General features: G+C 41.2%; 1 protein-coding gene across 3 annotated transcripts; it reads left to right on the top strand.

Moving 5' to 3' along the window:
* The first annotated feature begins 386 nt into the window (after positions 1 to 386).
* On the top strand, positions 387 to 26,362 carry LOC106092765 (diphosphoinositol polyphosphate phosphohydrolase 2). Of its 3 annotated transcripts, none has more exons than XR_009397350.1 (5): positions 387 to 2,122; positions 17,182 to 17,280; positions 17,351 to 17,506; positions 17,573 to 18,057; positions 25,702 to 26,362. XR_009397350.1 is itself a non-coding variant. In XM_059363772.1 (5 exons), exons 3-5 carry the CDS (start codon positions 17,182 to 17,184, stop codon positions 17,819 to 17,821), a joined length of 504 nt encoding a protein of 167 aa, XP_059219755.1. In that variant the 5' UTR covers positions 387 to 650; positions 872 to 2,122; the 3' UTR covers positions 17,822 to 18,501. The 3 variants fall into 3 exon arrangements, 2 of the variants coding, with proteins under 2 accessions (XP_059219755.1, XP_013115145.1); XM_059363772.1 differs by lacking the exon at positions 25,702 to 26,362 and having other exon boundaries at positions 387 to 650; positions 872 to 2,122; positions 17,573 to 18,501; XM_013259691.2 differs by lacking the exon at positions 25,702 to 26,362 and having other exon boundaries at positions 387 to 650; positions 845 to 2,122; positions 17,573 to 18,501.

Genomic DNA, 26,362 nt, shown 5'->3' with positions numbered 1-26,362 from the left:
AATAGTCGCGGAAATTTTTAATTGTTTCGCGATCGAAATTTGACAGCAATCAAATGTTTTGTTTTTTTTTATCTGTACGCATTGTTTTCTTTATTTAATTAATTTTTATTAATTAAATAAAATAAATACAGAAAAACGAACCATTAAAACCAATAAAAATTAAGCCAATGTGCAATCTGCTGTGCTATCGCACATCGAACCATAATCTTGTCAAAGGGCTAATATATGTGTGACTTGCTTTCTGTTTTGCATTTTCTTGTGTTCACTTGCGTAGACATGATGAGGGTCCTACTCAAGTTTCCCGCTGGGTTACCACAGCAAAGATGGTTGGCAATACTCGTGGCCATAGGCAAAGTGGAACGCCGCCGTTGTTTGCCAATTTTTAACGCGTTTAATTTTCGTTCGCCTTGGATCTCTGCTGCTGGCTGCCGGCAGTTGTTAATTATTTTTGTGTTTTGTGAAATTTGCAAAAAAGCTAGCCAATTATAAGACAAGTGAAAAGAATACAAAACCTACACAGTGTGGTGGAACTTTAACAAAAAAACGCTAAAGAGACGCGTGAAGAGCCACAAATAGAGAGTTCGAAAACGTGTTTCTGAACACACGAACAAAAAAAAGAAAGAAGAGTATTGAGGCCCTCCGAAAAAGTGGTGTGTGGAGTGGACATAGTGCAAAATTATGCCAAATAGACGTGCAAACGACAATAAATTTCCCATCAAATTCGGATTTTTAAGGGTTTGAGAACAACGAAACCTGAAAATCCTTCAGTTTGTTGAAAAATGTGGCGTTTGAATTAATTGTTATAAAACAGCTGTTTAAGAAACCACCATCTTTGTTTCGCCAGAAAAAGTCTTCTTCTTCTTCTCCCCAGGCCGTGTCGTCGTCGTCACCGTCGTCGCGCAAAAATTGTAATAAAAAGCAAAAAAGAAAAATTGTGAATGATTGTGTGACGAGAGGGCAAAAACAACGTTACTAAGGAAAAAAAGAAAGAAGACACAGCAGAGAGATAATTTAAAAAGAAATCAAACAACAAAAGTAGAAGAAGCAGTGGCCACAATCGCAAGAGTTCAACAACAACAACAACAGCAGCAGCAGCAGTAGCAGCATCTGCAAAAACCGTTGGACTAGCGAAAATCAACATAATCATTTTCGTCTCCGCACATACAGCACCCAACTCACCTCAAGCCAATACAAGCAAATAGCAGCCAGCCACCCAGCCGACATTAGCGCCGCAAGCAACAACAGCAACAACAAAACAAACCACAAAAATGCTTTACGTGCAAAGTTAACTTTTTCCATCTCCCCCCCAAAACCGCCCAACAAAAAACCAAGAATTTTTGTTTTTGTTTTTCTCTCTTTTTTTTTTGTTAAATTGAACTTTTTGCGATTTCCTTCTATTTACTTTAAACTTTTTCTCCCACATTTTTGTAATCACTTACTTTTACGTTTCCATCGATTCATTCATAAAACCGACTAAAACTTTTTTTTTTGTTTGTTCTTGGGCACAAAACATCTCGTTTCTACAGTTTCTTATTCTTGTGTTATTTGCTATTCTTGACCCCTTACATACCTTCAAACTCTTGCAAGGAGTTTTTGTTTTGTGATACAACCGTGGTGGGTCGAGACCGTCTGGCTGTGGTTCGTTCTGAGTAAAGCTGAGCATTCAACCCAGTTGCTGGAACGTCATTCGTTGGTTGGTTTGTGTCACATCGCCATCACCATCATCATCAAAACAATCATCAGTTGCGCTGCGTCGTTTTGACATTCGAGATTATTGGAGCCACCCCCACCCCGTCATATGCAGTCGTGGGCAGTTTATTTCGTTTTTTAAGCGAGCCGAAATAATTTCATCAACACTACTCTACTTGTTTTTCTACCCACATACGTACAATAACAACAATAAAATAAGCCTCCTTCTCCTGCTTGAGCTAAAGTAAATATAGCCAGACAACAGCAACAACAAAAACAACACCAGACAACTCACCCGCCGTCTTTGGAAAGAAGCACCTCCTATCTAAGAATTTACTCAGGCCTATAAAGCAGATAAAAACTCTTTCTTTTTTTTGTCTTTGTTCAATTCAAACAACTTCCTTCAGCAACTGCGCAAAGTCAATAAGCAAAGGTAAGTGCAACATGATTCACTCTTTTTTCTTTTGGACACAGTCAACAAGTGTTCCATATACCTATTCCTTGTTTTGTATTTGAAGTGGAGAATAATTATACAATCCCATGGCAGCCGGTCGTACGCACCACCGGATTGACCCGATGGAACCCTCATCGGCAAGGGCTGCCGCCTCAGTGTACGTGTTCGTCTTTTTTCGTCATGGGAGAGCCACATCTCGGAGTGCCTTCTCCGAACGCTTCTGGTCCGTGCCGGAATTGAAACGAACCCCGGACCCTGGTTCTGTTCGGTTTGCCAGAACCGCCTCCATCATCGGTCGGTGTCGGTGATGTGTAACCGGTGCATGGAGTGGGTACATTTCCGATCTTGCTCTGGCCTCACTTCACTACGGGAGTATAGTCATACTGGATATGTCGCAAGGTGATGTGCGAACATAGCCAGCAGTGGGTCACAAGCGTCCTCGTCGTCGGACTATGTGACCCCCCCGACCCCCCAGCCCAAATATTGCCAGGCCAGTGCCGTATCGTTTTTAAAGCTAAACTGCAGCGGACTCTGTGGCAAGATTAATGAGATTGTGGATTTCATGAGTCGCAGAGATTATTGGTCGCAACGGCCCATGAGACAAAGCTGACCAATACCTGCAGCTTGCACAGTTGTCATGGATACAATGTGCTATGTAAGGATCGGGGATGGGCCTTCGTGATACACCATTCCGTGCAATATAGACCCATCTCTCCGGCGCCTGGCGCTAGTGACCCCTTCATGGAATGCTTGGGGATAGCAGTCAGGTCCGGCATTGCCGATATAGAGCTATACAACGTGTACATACCGCCGGTTGGTCAGCTGTGTCCCGATTAATGGCCAAGTTTACAACCCCGACATAAGTGGGTTACTATCTGGCCATAATCGTCTGGTTCTAGGGGACTTTAATGCGCATCACACTCCATGGCATTCTCCCCTAGGCATTCTAACGACCAGCGTGGCATAGCTTTGGCAGAGAAGATTGAAGCTCCACGTTTTGCGCAATGGATGAGGATGCCCCCACTAGGATTACGAGGAGATGCAGCAGCTCGCCAGTCATTTCCATTGCACCCTTGATCTCCTGAGTTGTTGTTGTTGTAATTTTAATTAATTTAGTAGTGAGTATCAAGTCCCAGGAACTCTGCGACCAAGATGGGGTGCGTCCCCAGGTATCTGGGTCTGAGTCGAGTGGGTCTAGCCGGGCAGTTAAACAGGTGACGTGTATCTTGCGGTCCCTGGTTACAATCGGGACATACATCTTGCACGTCGGCATCAATCCTAGCTCTGTGGGAATTGAGGCGGCTGCATCTGCCGGAACGTAATTGAGCCAGAACCACTCTGGTTTACCGGGGGAGGTCGATTTCTTCGGGTGCAATGGGTGGCGGTCGTTCTCCAAGGACTACATTCACCCGGTAGCCAATTACCGCATCTGCTACCGTGTCTGCATGAATGTTGTTTAGACCTGCTTGATATGCCGCATGATCTAGAGGTTCTCTCTTGTAGCGCTGAACCTCACGCTCTAGATCATGTAGATCTACCTTATGGCTTCTTGGCGGTGGATAGCTATCCACAAGATGATGATTTGGATGGTCTCTGCGATAACAACCCAAAAGGTATTGCTTAGACAGCATGTAGGTAGAATCTTTGCCTCCTGATGGTGGGAGTCCACATGAGAACTGAGAAGACAGCCCGTCGCAGTTCGGAGGGCGGCATTCTGACAGATCAGAATATTATTCCACTGCGTGTCACAAGGTTGACGAGACCACACTGACGCTGCATAACTTACCACAGACCGGCCAATTGTTTTGTACGTGGCCAACAAGATTTCTTTGTCTGCACCCCAAGTGCTGCCAGCAAGTGACTTGAGGACCTTGTTTCTACTTTTGACTTTATTGCAGATTGCTGTGGCATGTGAGGAGACTGTGGAAGAGCTGTCAAATGTGACGCCAAGTACTTTGGGACACTTGATGGTCGGAATCATTTCTCCATCGACCATCACAGTCAGCTCAGTATTCACCTCACGCGTATTCGTAGTGAACAATGTGGCTAAAGATTTGGTGGCAGATATCTTTAGATTTCTTGTAGCGCCATATGAGGCAAGTTCTTTGAGGTAGACGTTCAACTTATAGCAGATGTCATCAATGGGTGGGGTCCTGATGCCATGATCGTACAATCGTCCGCATATGATACGATTTCTATGCCGTCTGGAGGGGGTGAAATGGAGGATAGGTAGAGGTTAAACAGTGCCGGAGTTATCACCCCATCTTGGGGAACTCCCTGTTTCACTCTACGGTGTTTCGACTTCTTATCCCTAAATTCCACAAATGACTGGCGACCACACAGATAATTCGCTACCCACCGTTCCAGGCCTGGTTGGAGGGACGTGTTGGCGATGTCCTCAAATAATTTGGCATGGCTGATCGTGTCGAATGCCTTCGATAGGTCCAGTGCCACGAGGACCGTCCTATCACATGGCCTTGGCCATGGATTGAAGCCACGGCAAATGTATGCGGTGATGGCATGCAAAGCTGTTGTTGTGCTGTGCAGTCTTCGATATCCATGTTGATGATCGGCGAATGGAAATTGTCCTACGAGGCTTGGGAGGGGTAATGCCACTGGTGAGAGAAGGGAGATCGGTCTGTACGACTCCACCCAATCTCGGATCTTTTCCAGGCTTCAGTAGCGGGATCACTCTGCCTATTTTCCAGACATCGGGAACTATAAGAGTGTTCAATAACAGGTTGAGGACAGTGGTAAGGTACTCAACTCTAGGTGAATCAGATTCTTCAACATCAATGTAGAGATTCCGTGGGGGCCCAACGCCTTGGAGGATTTGGCGCCACGGATGACATTCGTAACTTCGCCCACGGTAAATTGTGATGGCTGTTCATCGGCTCGGAGACCACGAATACGGCGAATGGCTCTCCTCCTTACGCTGTCACTCTCGGGATGCGCAATAAATTGAATCTGTTCTGGGTGCCAGGCTTCAGATATCCCAGGGAATTGTGAAGCGGACGAGCTTGGGAGACTAGGAACTACCCTACACATTTCAGGGATAGTGGAATCTGTGGGCATGCCTCTAGCGACATGTAAGCTAAGTTTTCAGGACCAGGCCCGAAGGACAACAAAGAGTGAGCTGTAAGCCTTCCAAAACTATGTGGCCTAATCTAGACATGAAAAGGTCTACTGCTTTGCTGTTATTATCTAGAACAGACGTCTCAGTCATTGTGTCCATCATTACAGGTCACTGTCTAATCGAAAAAAATGCTGACAGACTGCAGGTTGCCAGCAACGACTATTGCAGAATCTGTAGGGATATCGAGAAAGAAGAAACTATAGAACACCTTTTGTGTGTGTGTTCCGCTCTAGCAGTTCGAAGGAGTTCCACTTTAGGTTCTCATTTCTTTGAGAAACTGTCTGATTTAGCGGATGTGAACATTCGCAAGTTATTGGGCTTTTTAAAGCGATGTGGATGGTTCAACGGTAGGAAGGCATCTTCTGTTCTTCTGTTCCTGTGATATCATAATGGACGGAAACGTCTAAGTGAGTCTAAGATCAGACTGCCACTAAATCGTAACCTAACCATCGCCGCCTCCACATGAAAATGTTGTTACAACAACAACAACAACTTCAATACGTTTTAGATTTAGGTATTGAACGCCATAACTTAAGCTAAACCGATTTGATGAACTTCGCTGTATACTATAGCTCAAATAATGTGCATGTCTAGATTACTGCATAGCCGGCTCCACCCGACTTTTGCCTTAGCTTACTTGTTTTTATACCCTCCACCATAGAATGGGGGTATACTAATTTCGTCATTCTGTTTGTAACGCCTCGAAATATGCGTCTAAGACCTCATAAGAAATATATATTATTGATCGTCGTGACATTTTAAGTTGAACTGGCCATGTCCGCCCGTCCCGTTTGTCTGTCGAAAGTATGCTAATTTTTGAAGGGGCAGAGCTAGCGGATTGAAATTTTGCACAAATACTTCTTATTAGTGTAGGTCGGTTGGTATTGTAAATGTAAATCGGTTAATGTTTTGATATAGCCGCCACATAAACCGATCTTGGGTCTTGACTTCTTAAGCCTCTAGAGGGCGCAATTCTCATCCGATTTGGCACATATTTTGTACAACGTCTCAAGTTAGTAGCACCAGATTTAACCATAAAAATATCCACATAGCCACATGGCTATCACTCGATCAAAGCACGAGAAACCAAATTGATCACGTTGTGATAGACGGAAGGCATTCATCCAGCATGTTAGATGTACGATCGATCCGTGGAGCGAATATAGATTCGGATCATTACCTTGTTGCAGCAAAGGTTCGCACCCGTTTGAACTTGGCGAGGAAAGTACGATCTGACACTGCACGGAAGCTGGACATTGAATAGCTGCAGACACAACAAATGGCAGCGGCATACTCCACTCGACTGACCCAACTGCTTGATGAAAGCACTCCTTGTTCCGATGATATAATGGCGCAGTGGCAAACTATTGCCCACTCCATGGAAAATGCCGCGAAACCAATCCCTGATGATGGTATAGAATGTTTACCTCCTAGTCAGAATGAGGTCCAAGTAGCAGTAACCCGACTAAAGAACAACCAAGCAGCCGGAGCCGACGGGTTACCCGCTGAACTATTTAAGACCGGAGGCGACACGCTGCGCAATCTGGCTAGAAGAACGCATACCCGATGATTGGAACGTCAGCATACTATGTCCCGTACACAAGAAAGGAGACAAGACGGAATGTGCCAACTACAGAGGAATAAGTCTCCCTCCCATCGCATACAAGATACTCTCGAGTGTACTGTGTGAAAGATTGAAACCTAAAGTCAATGAGATAATTGGGCTCTATCAATGCGGCTTTAGACCAGGTAAATCCACCCTAGACCAGATATTCACACTGCGCCAAATCCTGGAAAAGACCCGAGAAGGACAAATCAACACCTACCATCTCTTTGTTGACTACAAAGCCGCCTTCGATACTTCTTTACGTTCAAAGGTATTTTAAGCCATGTCTGAGTTTGGTATCCCTGAAAAATTTGTACTCTGCAGGATGATACTTGCTGATACGCTTTCCTCAGTAAGAATAGGAAAGAATCTTATGGAACCATTCAATACCAAACGAGGTTTCAGACAAGGAGACAGCCTCTCATGTGATCTCTTTAATATTCTGCTGGAGAAGATTATACGAGATGCAGAAGTGAATAGATATGGTTCACAAGAGAGCACATGCTACTCGCCTATGCCGACCATATCGATATCATAGGTCGGTCACCGGAAGTAGTAACTACAGCCTTTGAAAGAATCGAAAGAGAGTCAGAGAAAATGGGTCTGGCAGTAAATGAAGATAAGACGAAATGGATGGTCTCCACTCCCAAAAAGCCTTGTACAACCGATAAAGATAAAGAAAATGGAGAAAGTTGGGAACCACAATTTTGAGACAGTCAGTAACTTTATCTACCTCGGCACCGCCGTAACCGAAACGAATGACACCAGTTTTGAGATTAACCGAAGAATAATACTGACAAACATATGCTACTTTGGACTAAGTAAGCAGTTTAGAAACAAGGCCACCTCTCGACAGACGAAGACTACACTTTACAAGACACTGATACTACCCGTGCTGTTATATGGTTCTGAAGCATGGGTACTTGTGAAAGCAGCTGAGGCAGTGCTTGGAGTATTTGAGAGAAAGATTCTTCGTAAAATATATGGACCAGTTTGCATTAACGGAGAATATAGGCGACGTATGAACCACGAGCTGTATGAGCTGTATGACGACGATAGCATAGTTACATGCATCAAAATTCAACGGCTGTGTTGGCTAGGTCATGTTGTCAGAATGGATGAAGAAGCTCCAGCAAATACAACGGCTGCGTTGGCTAGGTCATGTTGTCAGAATGGATGAAGAAGCTCCAGCAAAGAAGTCTTTTGAAGGCAAACACGGTGGCACACGCAAACCGGGAAGACCAAAAGCCCGATGGTAAGATCAAGTTGTGGCAGACACCTCGAAACTTGGTGTCAGAGATTTTAGAATGAGCGCAGAAGATCGAGGCGCTTGGAACGCTATTCTACGTTCGGCTAGTGGAACAAATATTCTGTCATAGCCAATTAAAGTAAAGTAAGGCTCCTCAATTCTCGTCCGATTTGACTGAAATTTTGCACATAGTGTTTTGATATCACTTCCAACAACTGTGCGAATGATCCAAATCGGTCCATAAAATCTGATATAGCTGCCATATAAATCGATCTTGGGTCTTGACTTCTGGAGCTCTCTCTCTCTCTCAAATTTTGTACAACGGCTCCTCCCATATCCTGCAACATACATGTGCAATATGGTCCGAATCGATCTATAGCTTGATACAGCTCCCATATAAATCGATTTCCCGATTTTTACTTCTTGAGCCTCGAATCGGACTATAACTTGTTATAGCTCCTCCTCCGTCCTTATTCATTATTCTATGTTTGCCTCAAAACAGAAACTGCACAAAGAACACGACAGATGCGACCATGGTGGAGGGTATATAAGATTCTGCCCCCACTGAACTTGGCACTCTCTTACTTGTTATATTGGGTTGCCCAAAAAGTAATTGCGGATTTTTCATATAGTCGGCGTTGACAAATTTTTTCACAGCTTCTGACTCTGTAAATGCAATCTTTCTTCTGTCAGTTATCAGCTTGCTTTAGAAAAAATGTTTAAAACAAGTAAAAGCGTGCTAAGTTCGGCCGGGCCGAATACCCTCCACCATGGAGCGCAGTTGTCGAGTTCTTTACCCGACATCTCTTCTTAGGCAAAAAGTGATATAAGAAAAGATTTGCTCTGCTATTAGAGCGATATAAAGATATGATCCGGTTTAGACCACAATTAAATTATATGTTGAAGACCTGTGTAGAATGTCAGCCAATTCGAGTAAGAATTGAGCCCTTTGGGGGCTCAAGAAGTAAAATAGAGAGATCGATTTATATGGGAGCTGTATCGGGCTATAAACAGATTTAGACCATAATCAACACGTATGTTGATGGTCAAGAGAGGATCCATCGTACAAAATTTCAGGCAAATCGGATAATAATTGCGACTTCTAGAGGCTCAAGAAGTCAAGATCCCAGATCGGTTTACATGGCAGCTATATCAGGTTATGAACCGATTTAAACCTTATTTGACACAGTGGTTGAAAGAAAAAATAAAAAATAAAAAACGTCATGCAAAATTTCAGCCAAATCAGGTAGGAATTGCGTCCTCTAGAAGCTCAAGAAGTCAAGTCCCCAAATCTGTTATATGACAGCTATATCAGTTTATGAGCCGATTTGAACCATTTTTGGCACACTTGTTGGATATCATAAATAAAACATGTCGTGCAAAATTTCATTCCAATCTGATAAGAATTGCGCACTTTAGAGGCTTAAGAAGTCAAGACCCAAGATCGGTTTATATGGCAGCTATATCAGGTTATGGACCGATTAGGACCATACTTGGCACAGTTGTTGAATATCATAACAAAACACGTCGTGCAAAATTTCATTGTAATCGGATAAGAATTGCGCACTCTAGAGGCTTAAGAAATCGTAACAAAACACGTCGTGCAAAATTTCATTCCAATCGGATAAGAATTGCGCACTCTAGAGGCTCAAGAATTCAAGACCCAAGATCGGTTTATATGGCAGCTATATCAGATTATGGACCGATTTGAGCCATATTTAGCACAGTTGTTGGATATCATAACAAAACACGTCGTGCCAAAATTCATTCAAATCGGATAAGAATTGCGCACTCTAGAGGCTCAAGAAGTCAAGACCCAAGATCGGTTTATATGGCAGCTATATCAGATTATGAACCGATTTCAACCATACTTGGCACAGTTGTTGGATGTCATAACAAAACACGTCGTGCAAAATTTCGTGCCAATCGGATAAGAATTGCGCACTCTAGAGGTTCAAGAAGTCAAGACCCAAGATCGGTTTATATGGCAGCTATATCAGGTTATGGACCGATTAGGACCATACTTGGCACAGTTGTTGAATATCATAACAAAACACGTCGTGCAAAATTTCATTGTAATCGGATAAGAATTGCGCACTCTAGAGGCTTAAGAAATCGTAACAAAACACGTCGTGCAAAATTTCATTCCAATCGGATAAGAATTGCGCACTCTAGAGGCTCAAGAATTCAAGACCCAAGATCTGTTTATATGGCAGCTATATCAGATTATGGACCGATTTGAGCCATATTTAGCACAGTTGTTGGATATCATAACAAAACACGTCGTGCCAAAATTCATTCAAATCGGATAAGAATTGCGCACTCTAGAGGCTCAAGAAGTCAAGACCCAAGATCGGTTTATATGGCAGCTATATCAGATTATGAACCGATTTCAACCATACTTGGCACAGTTGTTGGATGTCATAACAAAACACGTCGTGCAAAATTTCGTGCCAATCGGATAAGAATTGCGCACTCTAGAGGTTCAAGAAGTCAAGACCCAAGATCGGTTTATATGGCAGCTATATCAAAACATGGACCGATATGGCCCATTTACAATACCAACCGACCTACACTAATAAGAAGTATTTTTTTGCAAAATTTCAAGCGGCTAGCTTTACTCCTTCGGAAGTTAGCGTGCTTTCGACAGACAGACGGACGGACGGACAGACGGACGGACATGGCTAGATCGACATAAAATTTCACGACGATCAAGAATATATATACTTTAGGGGTCTCAGACGAATATTTCGAGTAGTTACAAACAGAATGACGAAATTAGTATACCCCCCATCTTATGGTGGAGGGTATAAAAAGTATATTTGATTAAAGTTCATTCTAAGTTTTACTAAAAATGCATTTACTTTGTTTTAAAAAATCCGCAATTACTTTTTGGGCAACCCAATATATAGTGATGTCACACCTCAGATTCATACTTTTTCCCGACATGAGCATACCATGTGGAGGGTATATAAACAATCCGGTTGTAATTCAATATCCCAGTGATTGCTACAATCAACTGCACGCAATGGCTGCTGGTGGTTGATGAACTAACAAAAATGTTCAACATCAATGTGGTGGACTACATCACGTGAATCAGCGTGCCGGCTACCAGTCAGCTGAATAAAACAATGATTTTTTTTATAGATTTAATAGGGCTCTAAAACTAAAAATATTATTTATTTACGCTTGAATTATCAATGATTTTTAAAATCGTAGTGATTTGCAACACTGATTAACTACATACACGCCGTCAATTATGAATTATTATTTTTTCTATTTCGTTAAGTGATTCATGTGTCCAAAACAAAATAAAATATAAAATGGGTCCCCTTGCATTGCCCATCCACACGTGCTCCAGTTCCTTTTCTCTTTCCCCCAAATGTATGGTATAGACAGGCATACTTATGTGTATACCGCATGACAAGCAAATTTTCCCCTGAAAAGAAATCTATGCGAAAAATCTGTTGCTGCCTATTTTTTTTTTTTTTTATCAGTGCTATTTATAATTTTTTTTCTTTAAGTGTCCACTTACGTACAAAGTATAATAGGCACTTACCCACCTACCTACCAACCCACCTATCTCTACCGACCTACCTGTCTAGCTTCCATCACTACAATGGCAATGATAACGCACAAGAATGTCGTTCTGTCTGATCAGATAAGAAGAAGTAAATCAGCCAGCCACACACATAGAATCTTGTTTTTTGCTGCTGCTTCTTCTGCTATAGATATTCCTCAGCCATAATTTGGCTAAAAAAATTGCAAGTAGGGTGGCAAATGAAACAGACACACTCTTTGAAAACGAATTTTGTCTTATTTATATATGCTGGGATTTATGGTTCATTTATGACCAAAATTTAATATTCCTTTGTTTTATTTTGTGGCATATCAGACACTAATAAAGGCCTTATTCACAAAGCCCAATGAACCCCATTTCAAGTCTACATAAAGTTTTGTGAATACCGGTGTAAAATTTTGTTATAGAATATTAACGACGATTGGCATAAATATCTCCTGACAGCCATTAAATCCCTGCAGAACGTATTTCCGAAAACAAAAACCGCCCTCGACTGTCGCAGATCTCTCAACGAGATGGCTGAACAGTTCAAAATTCACCTGTTCTGGGTGCCGAACCACAGAGCTATCCCAGGGAATTGTCAAGCGGACGAGCTTGCCAGACTAGTAGCTACCTTACATATTCAAGGGGAACTGGAATCTGTGGGTATGCCTCTAGCGACAGTTTTCAGAACCAGGCCCGAAGGACAACGAATGATATTGGGTTGCCCAAAAAGTAATTGCGGATTTTTTAAAAGAAAGTAAATGCATTTTCCATAAATCTTAGAATGAACTTTAATCAAATATAATTTTTTTACACTTTTTTTCTAAAGCAAGCTAAAAGTAACAGCTGATAACTGACAGAAGAAAGAATGCAATTACAGAGTCACAAGCCGTTGAAAAAATTGTCAACGCCGACCGCAATTACTTTTTGGGCAACCAATAGATGGTCACAAAGAGGGAGCTGTGGCCTAATCTAGACTTGAAGAGGTGTACCGCTTTGCTGTCACTGGCTAAAACAGACGTCTCAGTCATTGTGTTCGTCATGACAGGTCACTGTGTAATCGGAAAATATGCTGACTGATTGAAGGTTGCCAGCAACGAAACTGTAGGGACATCGAAGATGAAGAGACTATAGAACACCTTGTGGGTATGTGTGCCGCACTAGCATTCAGAAGCAGTTTCACTTTAGGTTCTCATTTCTTTGAGAACCTGTGTGATTTAGCGGATGTGAACATTCGCACCGTAGCGCAGAGGTTAGCATGTCCGCTGAACGCCTGGGTTCGAACGCCTGGCGAGACCATCAGAAAAAATGTTCAACGGTGGTTTTCCCCCCCTAATGCTGGCAACATTTGTGAGGTACTATGCCATGTAAAACTGCTCTCCAAAGAGGTGTCGCACTGCGGCACGCTGTTCGGACTCGGCTGTAAAAAAGGAGGCTCCTTATCACTGAGCTTTAAACTAAAATCGGACTGCACTCATTGATATGTGAGAAGTTTGCCCCTGTTCCTTAGTGGAATGAATGTTCATGGGCAAAATTTGCAAAAAAAAAAAGTATTTGAACATTCGCAATTTGTTGGACTTTTTAAAGCGATCTGGATGGTTCAACGGTAGGAACTAGAAGGCATCTTCTTTCTTTTGTTCCTGTGGTGAAGTTCCACTTTACTAACTTTTATTGGCTATGGCAGAATATTTGTTCCACTAGCCGAACGTAGAATAGCGTTCCAAAATCTCTGACACCAAGTTCCGAGGTGTCTGCCACAACTTGATCTTTCCATCGGGCTTTTGGTCTTCCCGGTTTGCGTGTGCCCCCGTGTTTGCCTTCAAAAGACTTCTTTGCTGGAGCTTCTTCATCCATTCTGCCAACATGACCTAGCGAACACTGCCGTTGAATTTTGATGCGTGTAACTATAGTATCGTCGTCATACAACTCATACAGCTCGTGGTCCATACGTCGCCTATATTCTCCGTTAACGCAAATGCAATTACAGAGTCAAAAGCTGTGAAAAAATTTGTCAACGCCGACTATATGAAAAATCCGCAATTACTTTTTGGGTAACCAATATTTTACGAAGAATCTTTCTCTCAAATACTCCCAGCACTGCCTCATCTGCTTTCACAAGTACCCATGCTTCAGAACCATATAACAGCACGGGTGGTATCAGTGTCTTGTATAGTGTAATCTTTGTCTGTCGAGAGATGGCCTTGTTTCTAAACTGCTTACTTAGTCCAAAATAGCATCTGTTTGCCGGTATTATTCTTCGGTTAATCTCAAAACTGGTGTCATTCGTTTCGGTTATGGCGGTGCCGAGGTAGATAAAGTTACTGACTGTCTCAAAATTGTGGTTCCCAACTTTCTCCATTTTCTTTATCTTTATCGGTTGTGCAAGGCTTTTTGGGAGTGGAGACCATCCATTTCGTCTTATCTCCATTTACTGCCAGACCCATTTTCACTGACTCTCTTTCGATTCTTTCAACGACTGCAGTTACTACTTCCGGTGACCGACCTATGATATCGATGTCATCGGCATAGGCGAGTAGCATGTGTTCTCTTGTGATTAGTGTCCCACTTTAGGTTCCCATTTCTTTGATTCGATTTAGTGGATGTTAACATTCGTTGTTGGGCTTTTTAAAGCGATCTGGATGGTTCAACGGTAGGAACTAGAAGGCGTCTTCCTTCTTTTGTTCCTGTGGTATCACAATGGACGAGAACGTCTAAGTGAGTCTGATGGCAGACTGCCACTTAAACCTAACCTTACCTTATTATATGGAAAAGCCTCGTATTTTTCGTCAATGCTGTAAAAAAAATTTCGTCCAAATTTTATTTCATAAAAGATTTCGTAAAATTTTTTTTTTTTATAAATTACTAGCCGAACCGGGCCCGCTCCTCTGCGCCTTCTTTAACTCTCTTATATCTTTTTAGGGTGAAGACGCTTTGCCCTGAATGTGGACATCGAATTCGTGCCATTGTAACCGATGACGCTGAACGCGTTCGAATCCTGGCGAGAACATCGGGCAAAGCGGTTGGCGACAATTGCGAGATGGAATGCAATGCCTGGTCATTTAAAAAATTTTCTCCAAAGACGTGTCGCACTGCGGGATGCCTTTTGGACTCGGCTATAAAAAATGGTCCCTTATCATTGAGTTTAAACTTGAATCGAAAAGCACTCATTGATGCGCGAGAATTTGCCCCTTCTCGTTTCCTGGTGGTAATGTTCTTCCTTAGGGTAATGTGCTTATTAGGGGAGGGATGGCACCTCAGACATTTCAACTCAAATATGGATATCAAATTCATTCTTTATTCCCAACGGAAATGAAGTTGAGTTTAGGGGTGCTTTAGGGCGTACCCCAAATTACTTGTCTCCAAAATTGGATATCAAATCTACTCGTATCGTAATCTACTCCCGAATACCTTTCATTTGAGTCCCATATTGTCATGATCGCAAATAAACCTATTTTAAGGGGTTTTGGGGCTGGGGCGGCCTCCCAGGTACTTGGACCAACTTTTATTATGAAATTGGTACTCTACACTTGAATACCTTTCATTTGAATCCCATATTGTCCCGATCGGTCGACTTTTATTTTTGGGTAGTACTTTTGGGGTAAGGGGGAAGGGTCCGCCCCCTCCCGATATCAAAAAATTATATAGCCTTTGTCTCCTGGCTCCAAAATTGGATATCAAATTCGTTTTCTACTCTCAAATACCTTTCATTTGAGTCCCATATTGTCATAATGGGTCAAATAGACTTGAACGCAAATTTTAATGTCAAATTCATAATCTACTCCCAAATACCTTTCATTTGAGTCCCATATAGCCATGGTCGGCTAATATGCCCATTTGGGCGTATTTGGGGGTGGGCGACCTCCCATTACTTGGACCTAATGTTTTATGCCATATTTGTAATCTACTGCCTAATACTTTTCATTTGAGTCCCATATTGACATGAACTTCGAATATATCAGTTTAGAGGAGTTTTGTGGTTGCGGGGAGGGGGGTCCCGCTGGGTACTTGGACCCAAATTTTAATACCATATTCGTTTTCTGGTCTCCAATACCTTTTATTTGATACCGTTATTGTGCCCATCGGACCAATTTTGGATATGGATGGCATTTTTGGGGTAAGGGGAGGGTCCGCCTCCACCCGATATCTGAAAATTATATAACCTATGTTTCCTTCCAGGCAAACGTACACAATCTATGACAATTTTAAGAAAATCGGTTCAGCCAAGTATCATATAGTCATAATGGGTCTAATTGTGTTTTTGAGGGTTGGCGTGACCCCCTATATTCGATCTGATTTTGTATGCCAGATTCTAAATCTACTCCCGAATACCTTTCATTTGAGCTCCATATTGAAATGAACGTCCAATATGTCTGCTTGGGGGAGTTTTGGAGTAAGGGCGGCCCAATGGGTACTTAGACTCAAATTTAAATACCATCTTTGTATTCTACTCTCTAATAGTTTTCATTTGATACCTATATTGTACCGATTGGTCAACTTTTGATTTTGGGTTGTGTTTTTGGCATAAGAGGGAGGGTCCATCCCCCTTCCGATACCGATAAATTATATAGCCTATGTTTCTTTTTAGAACAACCCACGCAATATGCGAAAATTTCGAGAAAATTGGTTATGCCGTTTTCAGTCGATACAAAACAAACAAACCGTGTCTAATATATCCGTGATTGGCTAATGTGCCCATTTTGGGCGTTTTTGTGGGGGTGGGGTGACCCCTTATACCTCGACATGAATTTGTATCTATTCGTTATCTACTCCCGCATACATTTCATTTGATACCCATATTGTCCTTATCGGTTCACTTTAGATTTTGGGTGGTATTTTTGGGGTCACGGTGGAGGGTCCGCCCGCTTCCGTTATCAATAGATTAGAAAGTCTTTTCCTACTTGCTGACCATATTCGTAATCTACTCCCGAATACCATTCATTTGAGTTCCATATTGTCATGATCGCAAATAAACCTATTTTAAGGGGTTTTGAAGCTGGGGCGGATCCAGGTACTTTGATCCAACTTTTATTATGAAATTCGTAACCTACTCTTGAATACCTTTCAAGAGTAGGTTATTATAAAATTCGTAACCTACTCTTGAATACCTTTCATTTGAATCCCATATTGTCCCGATCGGTCCACTTTTATTTTTGGGTAGTACTTTTGGCGTTAGGGGGAGGGTCCGCCCCCCTCCTGATATCAAAAAATTATATAGCCTATGTTTCCTTCCAGACCAACCTACACAATCTGTGAAAATTTCAGGGTCATCGGTTCAGCCGTTTTTGAATCTATACGGAACAAACAAACAAACACAAATTGAATTTTGTATATAAGATTGAAAAAGTCATTCAAAAAACTTCACAAACACGATCCATGGTGGAGGGTATATAAAATTCGGCCTAGCCTAACTTAGCCCGCTTTTATTTGTTTGCCATAAAACTGGGATTTCTTTTGTTTTGCTAAAATCATTCTTTTGTTATTTCAGATGGTGAAAGAAAAGCCAAATTCCACACGCATCTACGATAAGGATGGCTTTCGCAGACGTGCTGCCTGCATATGCGTACGTTCCGAGGCAGAAGCTGAGGTGAGATTGCTGGTGAAAATTTTGTAATGGTAGACCTGCAACTTTATCGATTTTTTTTATTTTATGTAAGGTTCTGCTTGTGACTTCATCAAGACGTCCCGAATTGTGGATAGTGCCAGGCGGTGGAGTAGAGCCAGAGGAAGAACCTTCGGTAACGGCTGTTAGAGAGGTATTGGAGGAGGCCGGTGTTATGGGCAAATTAGGCAGATGCTTAGGAGTTTTCGAGGTATTTGGCTAACTACAATAAATTCCAAATATTTCTATTTAATGAGAATTTTTTTTTTTGCTACAGAATCAAGATCACATGCATCGCACGGAAGTTTTTGTTATGACCGTTACCAAAGAACTGGAAGAATGGGAAGATTCACGTAGCATTGGTCGCAAACGCCAATGGTTTTCCATCGATGATGCCCTGACCCAGTTGGCTTTGCATAAACCCACACAACGACATTATCTGATGCAGTTGCGACATTCGAAAAACAATTCAAATTCAAATTCAACAACAAATTCACCCACTACAGCTGCACCAACCACAGCATAAACGTGCATACCTCATTTATTATCCTCAGAAACAAAAATCAAATATACACTACATACACACACACACACACGCGCAGACAAAACACTATCCCAAACACACATTATTTCTCTCTCCCCTCATTCAAAATATATGCAGAATTTGTTTAATTGAAAGATTTCGATTGCCACATGATAATACCAAGTTACCATTTTCTTTTGCCGCCATTGAAAATTACGCGATAAAGGTGACTTCAAATGGTATGTTTATTTTGTCCTCCTTCTTCTCTCTCTCTCTCTCTCTCAATTCATGTACCACACACATACATGCTACACACATGCAAACAGTTTTTAATGTTCTTTCTAAATGTAGTCTTTAAGTTAATGTTTCGTAGTGACTCGTCATTGTCTGCGGGGTTTTTATAGATCAAAATATGCTTTGATGTCTTAAAAGAGTTAAAGCAGCAGCCTTGTTTGGTTTACAAAAAAATCACGTACCAATCTTTGTTTTTTTACATAAAATATGGCAAAAGAAGCTATCCGGGAGACTAAAATCTTTTGAAACTTAAAATGAAAATAGGGATTCTGTTGGATTTTTGCAACTCATTAAATTTATTCATAGTCATGACTTTTTTTCTATTATTGTTGAAATTTCAGAATTGTAAATATTGTGCAGAAAATCATTAAATTATGACTTAAATTATTTGGCTTGTCTTTATGTATGGCCTGGACCTCTTTTTAAGAACTTTGGCTTGTGAAATCTGTTCGTTTTGTCTGTTTGAAGAAATGTTAATAAGTAGATACTGAGTCAACCGACTCTTGCTTAAATACTGAGTGCCTAGTATGCTCGATACGACAATGCGAGTTATTGGCGCCTTTAAATAACCAATGGCCCTCATGTTCCCGCGGCGATCGGTCGTATGGACCGGAACGAGCTTGCTCTCCTATTAGAGCTTGACGAGGATCGCCACTTTCACATATGTGCATATGTGGCTACAACAGCAACAACTCTTCACTCGATAGCGCTGATTGTCCGCGACTGCAATTGCAGCTACTCCATATGGAGCATTCTACTATCTTCTCCGCTAAGCTTCTCGTGATAATGAAGAACACCACACAAATTGGAGCTTAAAATTCCAGCCTGTGTGATGCTCATAGTTATCTCATGCCGGGCTTGGATACGTTGAAGGCCAACGGCATTGAAACCTCGGTCGCTAGAAGCTTCACTCGAAGACTTTAGAAGATAAGAAGCAGAATAACAATACAAATGCGAGAAGGCTGTGTGACTCAAGGGAGTTCAGGCGAGAAAAGAAGTGTACGTCTAATATACTTTACTATCTTCTCCCGAAATCACAGGGCAAAATTGCAAATTTGCCCATGAACTTTTCATTAAGGAACAGAGGCAGACTTTTCTCATAGCAATGAGTGCTGTCCGATTCAAGTAAAAAGCTTAATGATAAGGGACCTCCCTATTATGAATGTCAAGTACCTGACAAATGTCGCAACCTGAAAATTTTTTTTGATGTTGTCGCCAGGATTCGATCCTAGGCGTTAAGCGGACATACTTACCTATGCTCTACGTTCACCTCAACAGGGCTTTGTCACAAAATGTGCTCGGTCGTCTTTAACAGCTCCTCATTACCACAAACTCCACGCAGAGACCATGCCAATCATCATCTTGGGGATAGGTAGCCACCGCCCAGTAGCCTTAAGCTAGATCTACATGTTCTAAAGCGTGAGGTTCAGCGCTACAAGAGAGAACCTCTAGATCAAGCGGGTCTAGACAACATTCATGCATACACTGTAGCAGATGTGGTAAATAGCTACTGGGTGAATTTAGTCCTTGGAGAACGACCGCTTTCTATTGCACCTGAAGAAATTGACCTCCCCCGGCAACCCAGAGTAGTTCTGACTCCATAACGTTGCGGCAGATGCAGCCGCCTCAACTCCTACAAAGCATAGATTGATGCCGCGGTGCAAGATGTATGTCCCAATTGTAATCAGGGACCACACGACGCAACTCACGCAGAGATACACCTTAGTACGAATCAAGACAGTAGACAGAAAAGAGATGGGAAAGGGGAACCAACGTAATATTAGTAGCCTGAGGTTAATGCTTTCTCAGATAAGTCCTGTCCAGTTCTGTCGAAAATTCGCGTCTATAGGCTTTGATAGCCTTGCAAACTACTGCATGAACCCTAGCCTCATTTGCGCGACGTTTGTAGATAAGGTCTATCATAACAAAGAGCTCACACAGGGCCATCCCCTCGCTAGGCTTGGCTAGGTGGAATGAATGCTCTCCAGGTAAGAGTTGGTTGAAGGGTACGTTTGTAGCAACCTCGGTAGCTAGCCACTTCACTCGATACCTTGTGTTTGATCCAGAAGAGAAGCTAAGAGAGAAAAAAAAGATAACTTCATACAGAATTCCATGATAGTACGATGGAAGACAGTAGAGGGAAAGGGAGGGATAGTGAAACCAACGTAACGCTGTGGTGAGCTCCAAACAGGCTGGAACTTTGAGGTCCGATCAGTGTGTTGCTCATAGCTGCCACGAGAAGTTTAGCTGCGAGCTACCAGACGCTTTCACAGTTTGCAGATAGTGGAATGCTCTACCACTCCGTAGTTGCAACGGCAGTCGCAGACAATCAGCGGTATCGAGCGGAGAGTCTCATTGAGAGGCAGGCCGGCACCGGTTCTTACATAAATACTTAGTGCCTATGATGCTCGATATGACAAGGCGAGTTATTGAAGTCTTCAAATAACCAATGCACAACATGTTCCCCCTACGATCGGTCCTTTGGACCAGAACGAGCTTGCTTACCTAGAGCAGCTTGACGAGAATCGCCACCTCAACTTGCAAATGTGGCAACAACTAAAACAAAAGTAGCCACCTATCCCATGGCAGCCGTTTGTGCATACCGGATTGACCGATGGAGTCCTTCATCGGCAAGGGCTGCCGACTCAGTGTACAATACAGTGCTACAACAACAACGAAAGGAGCCACTATCCCCTTGCAGCCGGCTTTACGTACCGGATTGACCCGATAGACGCCTCAGTATACAACACACAGCTGCAACAACAACAAAAGCAGTCAGGAAGGGAAAAGTGGGAACGGTGAAAACCCTATGAGTTTCTTCACAGTGACACAAATGATCATTGACCATCACCTCTTCTTCACCACAAATCCTGCAAATGTCCACATTTCCCACCTTCTTTTGTGCGTTCCTTGTAGAAAGATTCCATACCAGCAAAAAGCTTGCACATGGGAGGTTCACAGATTGATCAGCACTTATAAGCGATCTTTTCCTGACCTGCGTAAAAGCCACCACATTTCCTGCGACCCCTTGATGGCTGGAGACCCAGCAAAGCTTGCTTTTCTCTTGGCTCGAAGATGTTTTTGGCATCTCCTTACCAGTCTCGACTTCTCATTACCCTTGGAGACTCCAGCGCCGCCTGTTTACCCACATATATCGAAGTAGTCCAATCGCGCAGCCGGCATTTTTAACCACAAAGACCTTCACCTGGAAGGCAGTACACAGGTCCAAAAGACTATATGACCATCCCGCGGCGATCGGTCCTTTGGACCGGAACGAGCTTGCTCACCTACGGGAGCCGGCTTCGGATTAAAATCGTCTCCAGGGCATTTTTAAACACAAAGACCTTAACCTGGAAGACAGTACACACATCCAAAAGACTATATGACCTTCCCGCGGCGATCGGTCCTTTGGACCGGAACGAGTTTGCTCACCTACAGGAGTTTGTGAGGATCGCCACCTTCACATCAATAAGTGGCTGCAACAACAACAACTATATGACCTCCCAATTCCTAGCAACGTGACGAAAATTTTTTTCCCCCTCCTTGCCAACCTCGGGGTATTCTTGTCTACAAAAGGGAAATGCTGCATCAGCCTTCTTCCCATTTGCGAGAGATTCATAATCAGCACTTAACAGCGATCCTTTCCTGCACATTAGTCAGTCGCCTCTTCCTTAGGGGGCTTCTGACCCATTGTCCTTCGCTCTGCATCCCAAACTCCTAACAGACAGAAGAGTGCCTTAAGCTCGAGGAACATTAGGTTTCCGATTTATTTGTTTTTAGGGTGGGCTTCGCTGCCACTCATCCCATTTCATATCCGATAGCTTGGGACCTAGCAAAGCCTGATATGCTTCCAAAAAGCTACATACAACAACCAATCCCATGGCCGCCGGTTGTATGTATCGGATTGACCCGATGGAATCCTTCATCGGCAAGGTCTGCCGCCTCGGTATACAATACACTGTTACAACAACAACAACAAAGAGCTACATGCATCTCTCAAGCAGTCTGGACCTCACATGGCCAAATGTCGCAGCCTTCTGCGTCGCCTGAATGTCTGTAGACATATACCGTTATGGTTTTTAAGGGCAGCCGCTCCTGGATCGAAATCGCCTTCAGGGTCTTCAGAACAGCAAAGACCCCCGTAAGGAATGCTTCATCCGGTCAGAAGTTTATATGACTACTATTTCTCCTCCAATGTCAACACACATTGTGAAAGTCAATTCAAGCATCCGCTTCCCAGGGTTTTTATGACTACGAATACCTCCGTCTTAAAGACGCTACACCCGCCCAGAAGAAGACACATTGTGAAAGTCTATTCAAGCATCCGCTCTCCAGGGTTTTTATGACTATGAATTCCTCAGTCTAAAAGACGCTACACCCGCCCAGAAGTCTTTATGACTTTCTGCCCTGGATCCTCTTCTAGTCTGGTTGTGTGTGCTTATAGAAGGTTCTGATAAAAGGCGAGATAGCATCGGCCCATAGCTTTGACTTGGGGACATTTAACCAACCTAGTTGTAATAGGATCCGGAACTTTCAATTTCTTTGGGATTTTCAATTTCACATGATTTGGTATAATTTTTGGACTATTTTTCATACCCACCACCTTAGGAGAGGGGGTTATAGTCATTCCGTTTGCAACACATCGAAATATCAATTTTCGACCCTACAAAGTATATATATTTCGGATCGTCGTAAAATTCCAAGACGATTTAACGGTGTCTGTCCGTCCGTCTGTTTTAATCACTCCAGAGCCTCCAAAAATTGTGATATTAAACTGAAATTTGGCACAGATACGTCTGTTTGATGCACGCTGGTTAAGTTCTTGAACGGGCCAAATCGGACTATATTTGGATATAGCTGCTATATAAACCGATTTTCCGATTTTGCTGAAATTTGGAACAGAGAGTAGTTTAAAGCTTCCCGACAACTGACCTAAATATGGTTCAGATCGGACTATATTTGGATATAGCTGTCATATAGACCGATCTCCCGATAAAGGGTCTGAAGACCATAAAATCGTTATTTATTACCTGATTTCGCTGAAATTTGCAACATCGGGTTTTTTTAAGCCTCCCGACATCTGACCTAAATGTGGATTAGATCGGTCCATATTTAGATATAGCTGCCATATAGACCGATCTACCGATATGGGGTTTGAAGCCAATAAAAGCTTTATTTATTACTCGATTTCGGTGAAATTTAAAACAGTTGGTTATTTATAGCTTCTGGCGTAAATATGGTTCACATTGGACTATATTTGGATATAGCTGTCATATAGACCGATCTCCCGATAAAGGGTCTGAAGGCCATAAAAGCTTTATTTATGACCCGATTTCGCTGAAATTTAAAACAGGGGGTTATTTTAAGCCTCCTAACATCCCACCCAAATATGGTACAGATCGAAATATATTTGGATATAGCTACCATATAGACCGATCTGCCGATATGGGGTCTGAAACCAATAAAAGCTTTATTTATGACCCGATTTCGGTGAAATTTAAAACAGTTGGTTATTTATAGCTTCTGGCGTAAATATGGTTCACATCGGACTATATTTGGATATAGCTGTCATATAGACCGATCTGCTGATAAAGGGCCTGAAGGCCATAAAAACTTTATTTATGACCCGATTTCGTCGAAATTTAAAACAGTGGGTTATTTTAAGCCTCCCGATATTTGACCTAAATACGGATTAGATCGGTCCATATTTAGATATAGCTGCCATATAGACCGATCTACCGATATGGGGTCTGAAACCAATAAAAGCTTTATTTATTACCCGATTTCGGTGAAATTTAAAACATTTGGTTATTTATAGCTTCTGGCGTAAATATGGTTCACATCGGACTATATTTGGATATAGCTGTCATATAGACCGATCTGCCGATAAAGGGTCTGAAGGCCATAAAAGCTTTATTTATGACCCGATTTCGCTGAAATTTAAAACAGGGGGTTATTTGAGGCCTCCTAACATCCCACCCAAATATGGTACAGATCGAAATATATTTGGATATAGCTACCATATAGACCGATCTACCGATATGGAGTCTGAAGCCAATAAAAGCTTTATTTATTACCCGATTTCGCTGAAATTTGAAACAGTGGTTAGATTAAGACCTCCCAACGTCCGACCTCAATATGGTTATGAGGTCGGATGTTAGCTACCGTATAGATCGATCTGCCGATAAGGGGACTGAAGTCCACAAAAGCTTTATTTATGACCCGATTTCGCTGAAATTTTAAACAGTGAGTTTTTCTGAGCCTCACGATGTCCGACCTTAATATGATTCAGATCGGTTTATAATTGGAAATATCTGCCAAAAAGGCCAATATTTTGTTCTGCAAAATTGAATAGTGACATATATATTAGACCACTCAATGTCCGTGCCGAATTTGGTTGATAAAGTTATCCAATTTTCACAGGATTGAGACCGAGGTGGTGGGTACGCAAACTTTGGCCCGAACTTATCCATTTCAAGGGTGAAGTAATTTTCTTAATTTTTTTAAGGCTCTAACGAATACTTTTAGACATTTTTCTCTTGAAAATTAAGCTTTAGAAAAAACTTCTTAAAAATTTTGTCACTAGAGGACATTTCTTAGAAATTTTGTCTTTCAAGAATATACTTGAATTAAAAAAAAAAATCCTAAATTTTCCAAAAAAAAACTTTAAAGAAAATGTTTCAAGGCCTCCATTTTGTTTTATTAAAAAAAATATTCTTTTTTTCATTTTAAGTTTTAATAATAGTTTTCCGGCGTTGTAGCAGCTTCCCATGCCTTGTTATAATCTACACCACACACATCCAAGTTGATTTTTTTGTAGTAGTGATGATGATGATGCTGATGATTATGATTTTTTTCTGTATGAGGGATAAAGTAAAAAATTTTATAACATTAGATTTAATTTTTTTTTATAATGTTAAAACATTTCTTCTTCGATTTTTTTTTTATATAAGATTTAAAGTTTAACTTTATTTTGTATTAGCTTAACATAACTTTCTCTGCAATCAATTAACTATTTTGCCCTATCGTTCCCACCTTTACCATCGTTATTACCATGGCTCATCCATTATGCATAGTGTAAACCAGCCCTTGTAATTGACATCTTATTCCTTTCCTCGCTCATCATCTCGTCTCAGTTGAAAAACTCCTTCAGGTTCTATGCTATATAAAATTAATAATAAAAAAAACGTCTAACGTAAACAAAAAAAGAAAAAAAAACATAACAGAAGAGGACTATCCTGACGCATAATACAGCTAAGTTTAGGTTGCTTTGTAAAACAATAAAAAAACACACACAAAAAGGCTTTGCTGAAGTGTTTGTTTTCATATTTTTAATGACTCATTTGTTTAAAATTAAGTAAAAAATTTAATGAAACACCTACACAACACAGCCCTTATCCAAAAACAAAACAACAAAAAAAAAATGCAAAAACAAAACAAACTTCATTAAATTATTTATAATTCATTTTTTTCGAATTTGATTGCAAAGCAAAACTTAAGAAAATAATTACTTTATAATATCTAAAAATGTTTTTTTTTGTTTTTTTATTTTTAACCAAAAACTTAACAAAAATAACGAACAACAAAAGGAAGATCTTAAAATTCAATACCTACCAATTAACGAAAAATTTATATTATAGGCAGACAGAAAATTCCCTCCCAGAATCCAGTCTCACATTTCCTTGTCTTTGATAACAGAAAAAAAAATGATCCTTACAACCTACACACACAATTTTTGGAAGAAGAAATTATGATAAAACAAAACAACTTTTTTAAATATTTAAAAACGAATAAGATGAAAATAATTTATAATAAAAAAAAAACAAAAACAAAATCAAAACTTAAAACTATTATAAACATTTTGCACTTCTTTTTTCTACGGCTACATTTTTTTGTATAAGTTTTATTAAAAATCCTCCCTACCCCCTCAAGAAAACAAAAACAACAAGGACAAAACAAACCATACAAAAAAAAACTGTTAAATATAAATTATTAGCATTAAACTATAAGAATAATAAAACAAATATATATATATATATAGAATTAAATAAGAAGAAACACAATTTTTAGTGAGACTAAATTCATTTGAAAAGGATATACATATATACATACCTATATACAACAATTGAAATAAACCAGCTCGCTCTTGCTTTGTATGTAACGAATGAACGAAAGACGGAATTATGTATTGAAAACCAAATTAATTCATGTTAAATACACATTACAAAACTCATCTGGTCTTCAAGGAAA

This window comes from Stomoxys calcitrans, chromosome 1 (assembly GCF_963082655.1).
Source record: "Stomoxys calcitrans chromosome 1, idStoCalc2.1, whole genome shotgun sequence".
In the NCBI taxonomy this organism is placed as follows: Eukaryota; Metazoa; Arthropoda; class Insecta; order Diptera; family Muscidae; genus Stomoxys; species Stomoxys calcitrans.
This window is presented reverse-complemented; position numbering and strand designations above follow the sequence as displayed.

Bases quoted from the DNA above. Each gene is read 5' to 3' on its own strand.
- LOC106092765 (XM_059363772.1), top strand. From the start codon at position 17,182: ATGGTGAAAGAAAAGCCAAATTCCACACGCATCTACGATAAGGATGGC. The intron at 17,281-17,350 runs GTGAGATTGCTG...ATTTTATGTAAG, and splicing joins GTTCCGAGGCAGAAGCTGAG to GTTCTGCTTGTGACTTCATC. The intron at 17,507-17,572 runs GTATTTGGCTAA...TTTTTGCTACAG, and splicing joins GATGCTTAGGAGTTTTCGAG to AATCAAGATCACATGCATCG.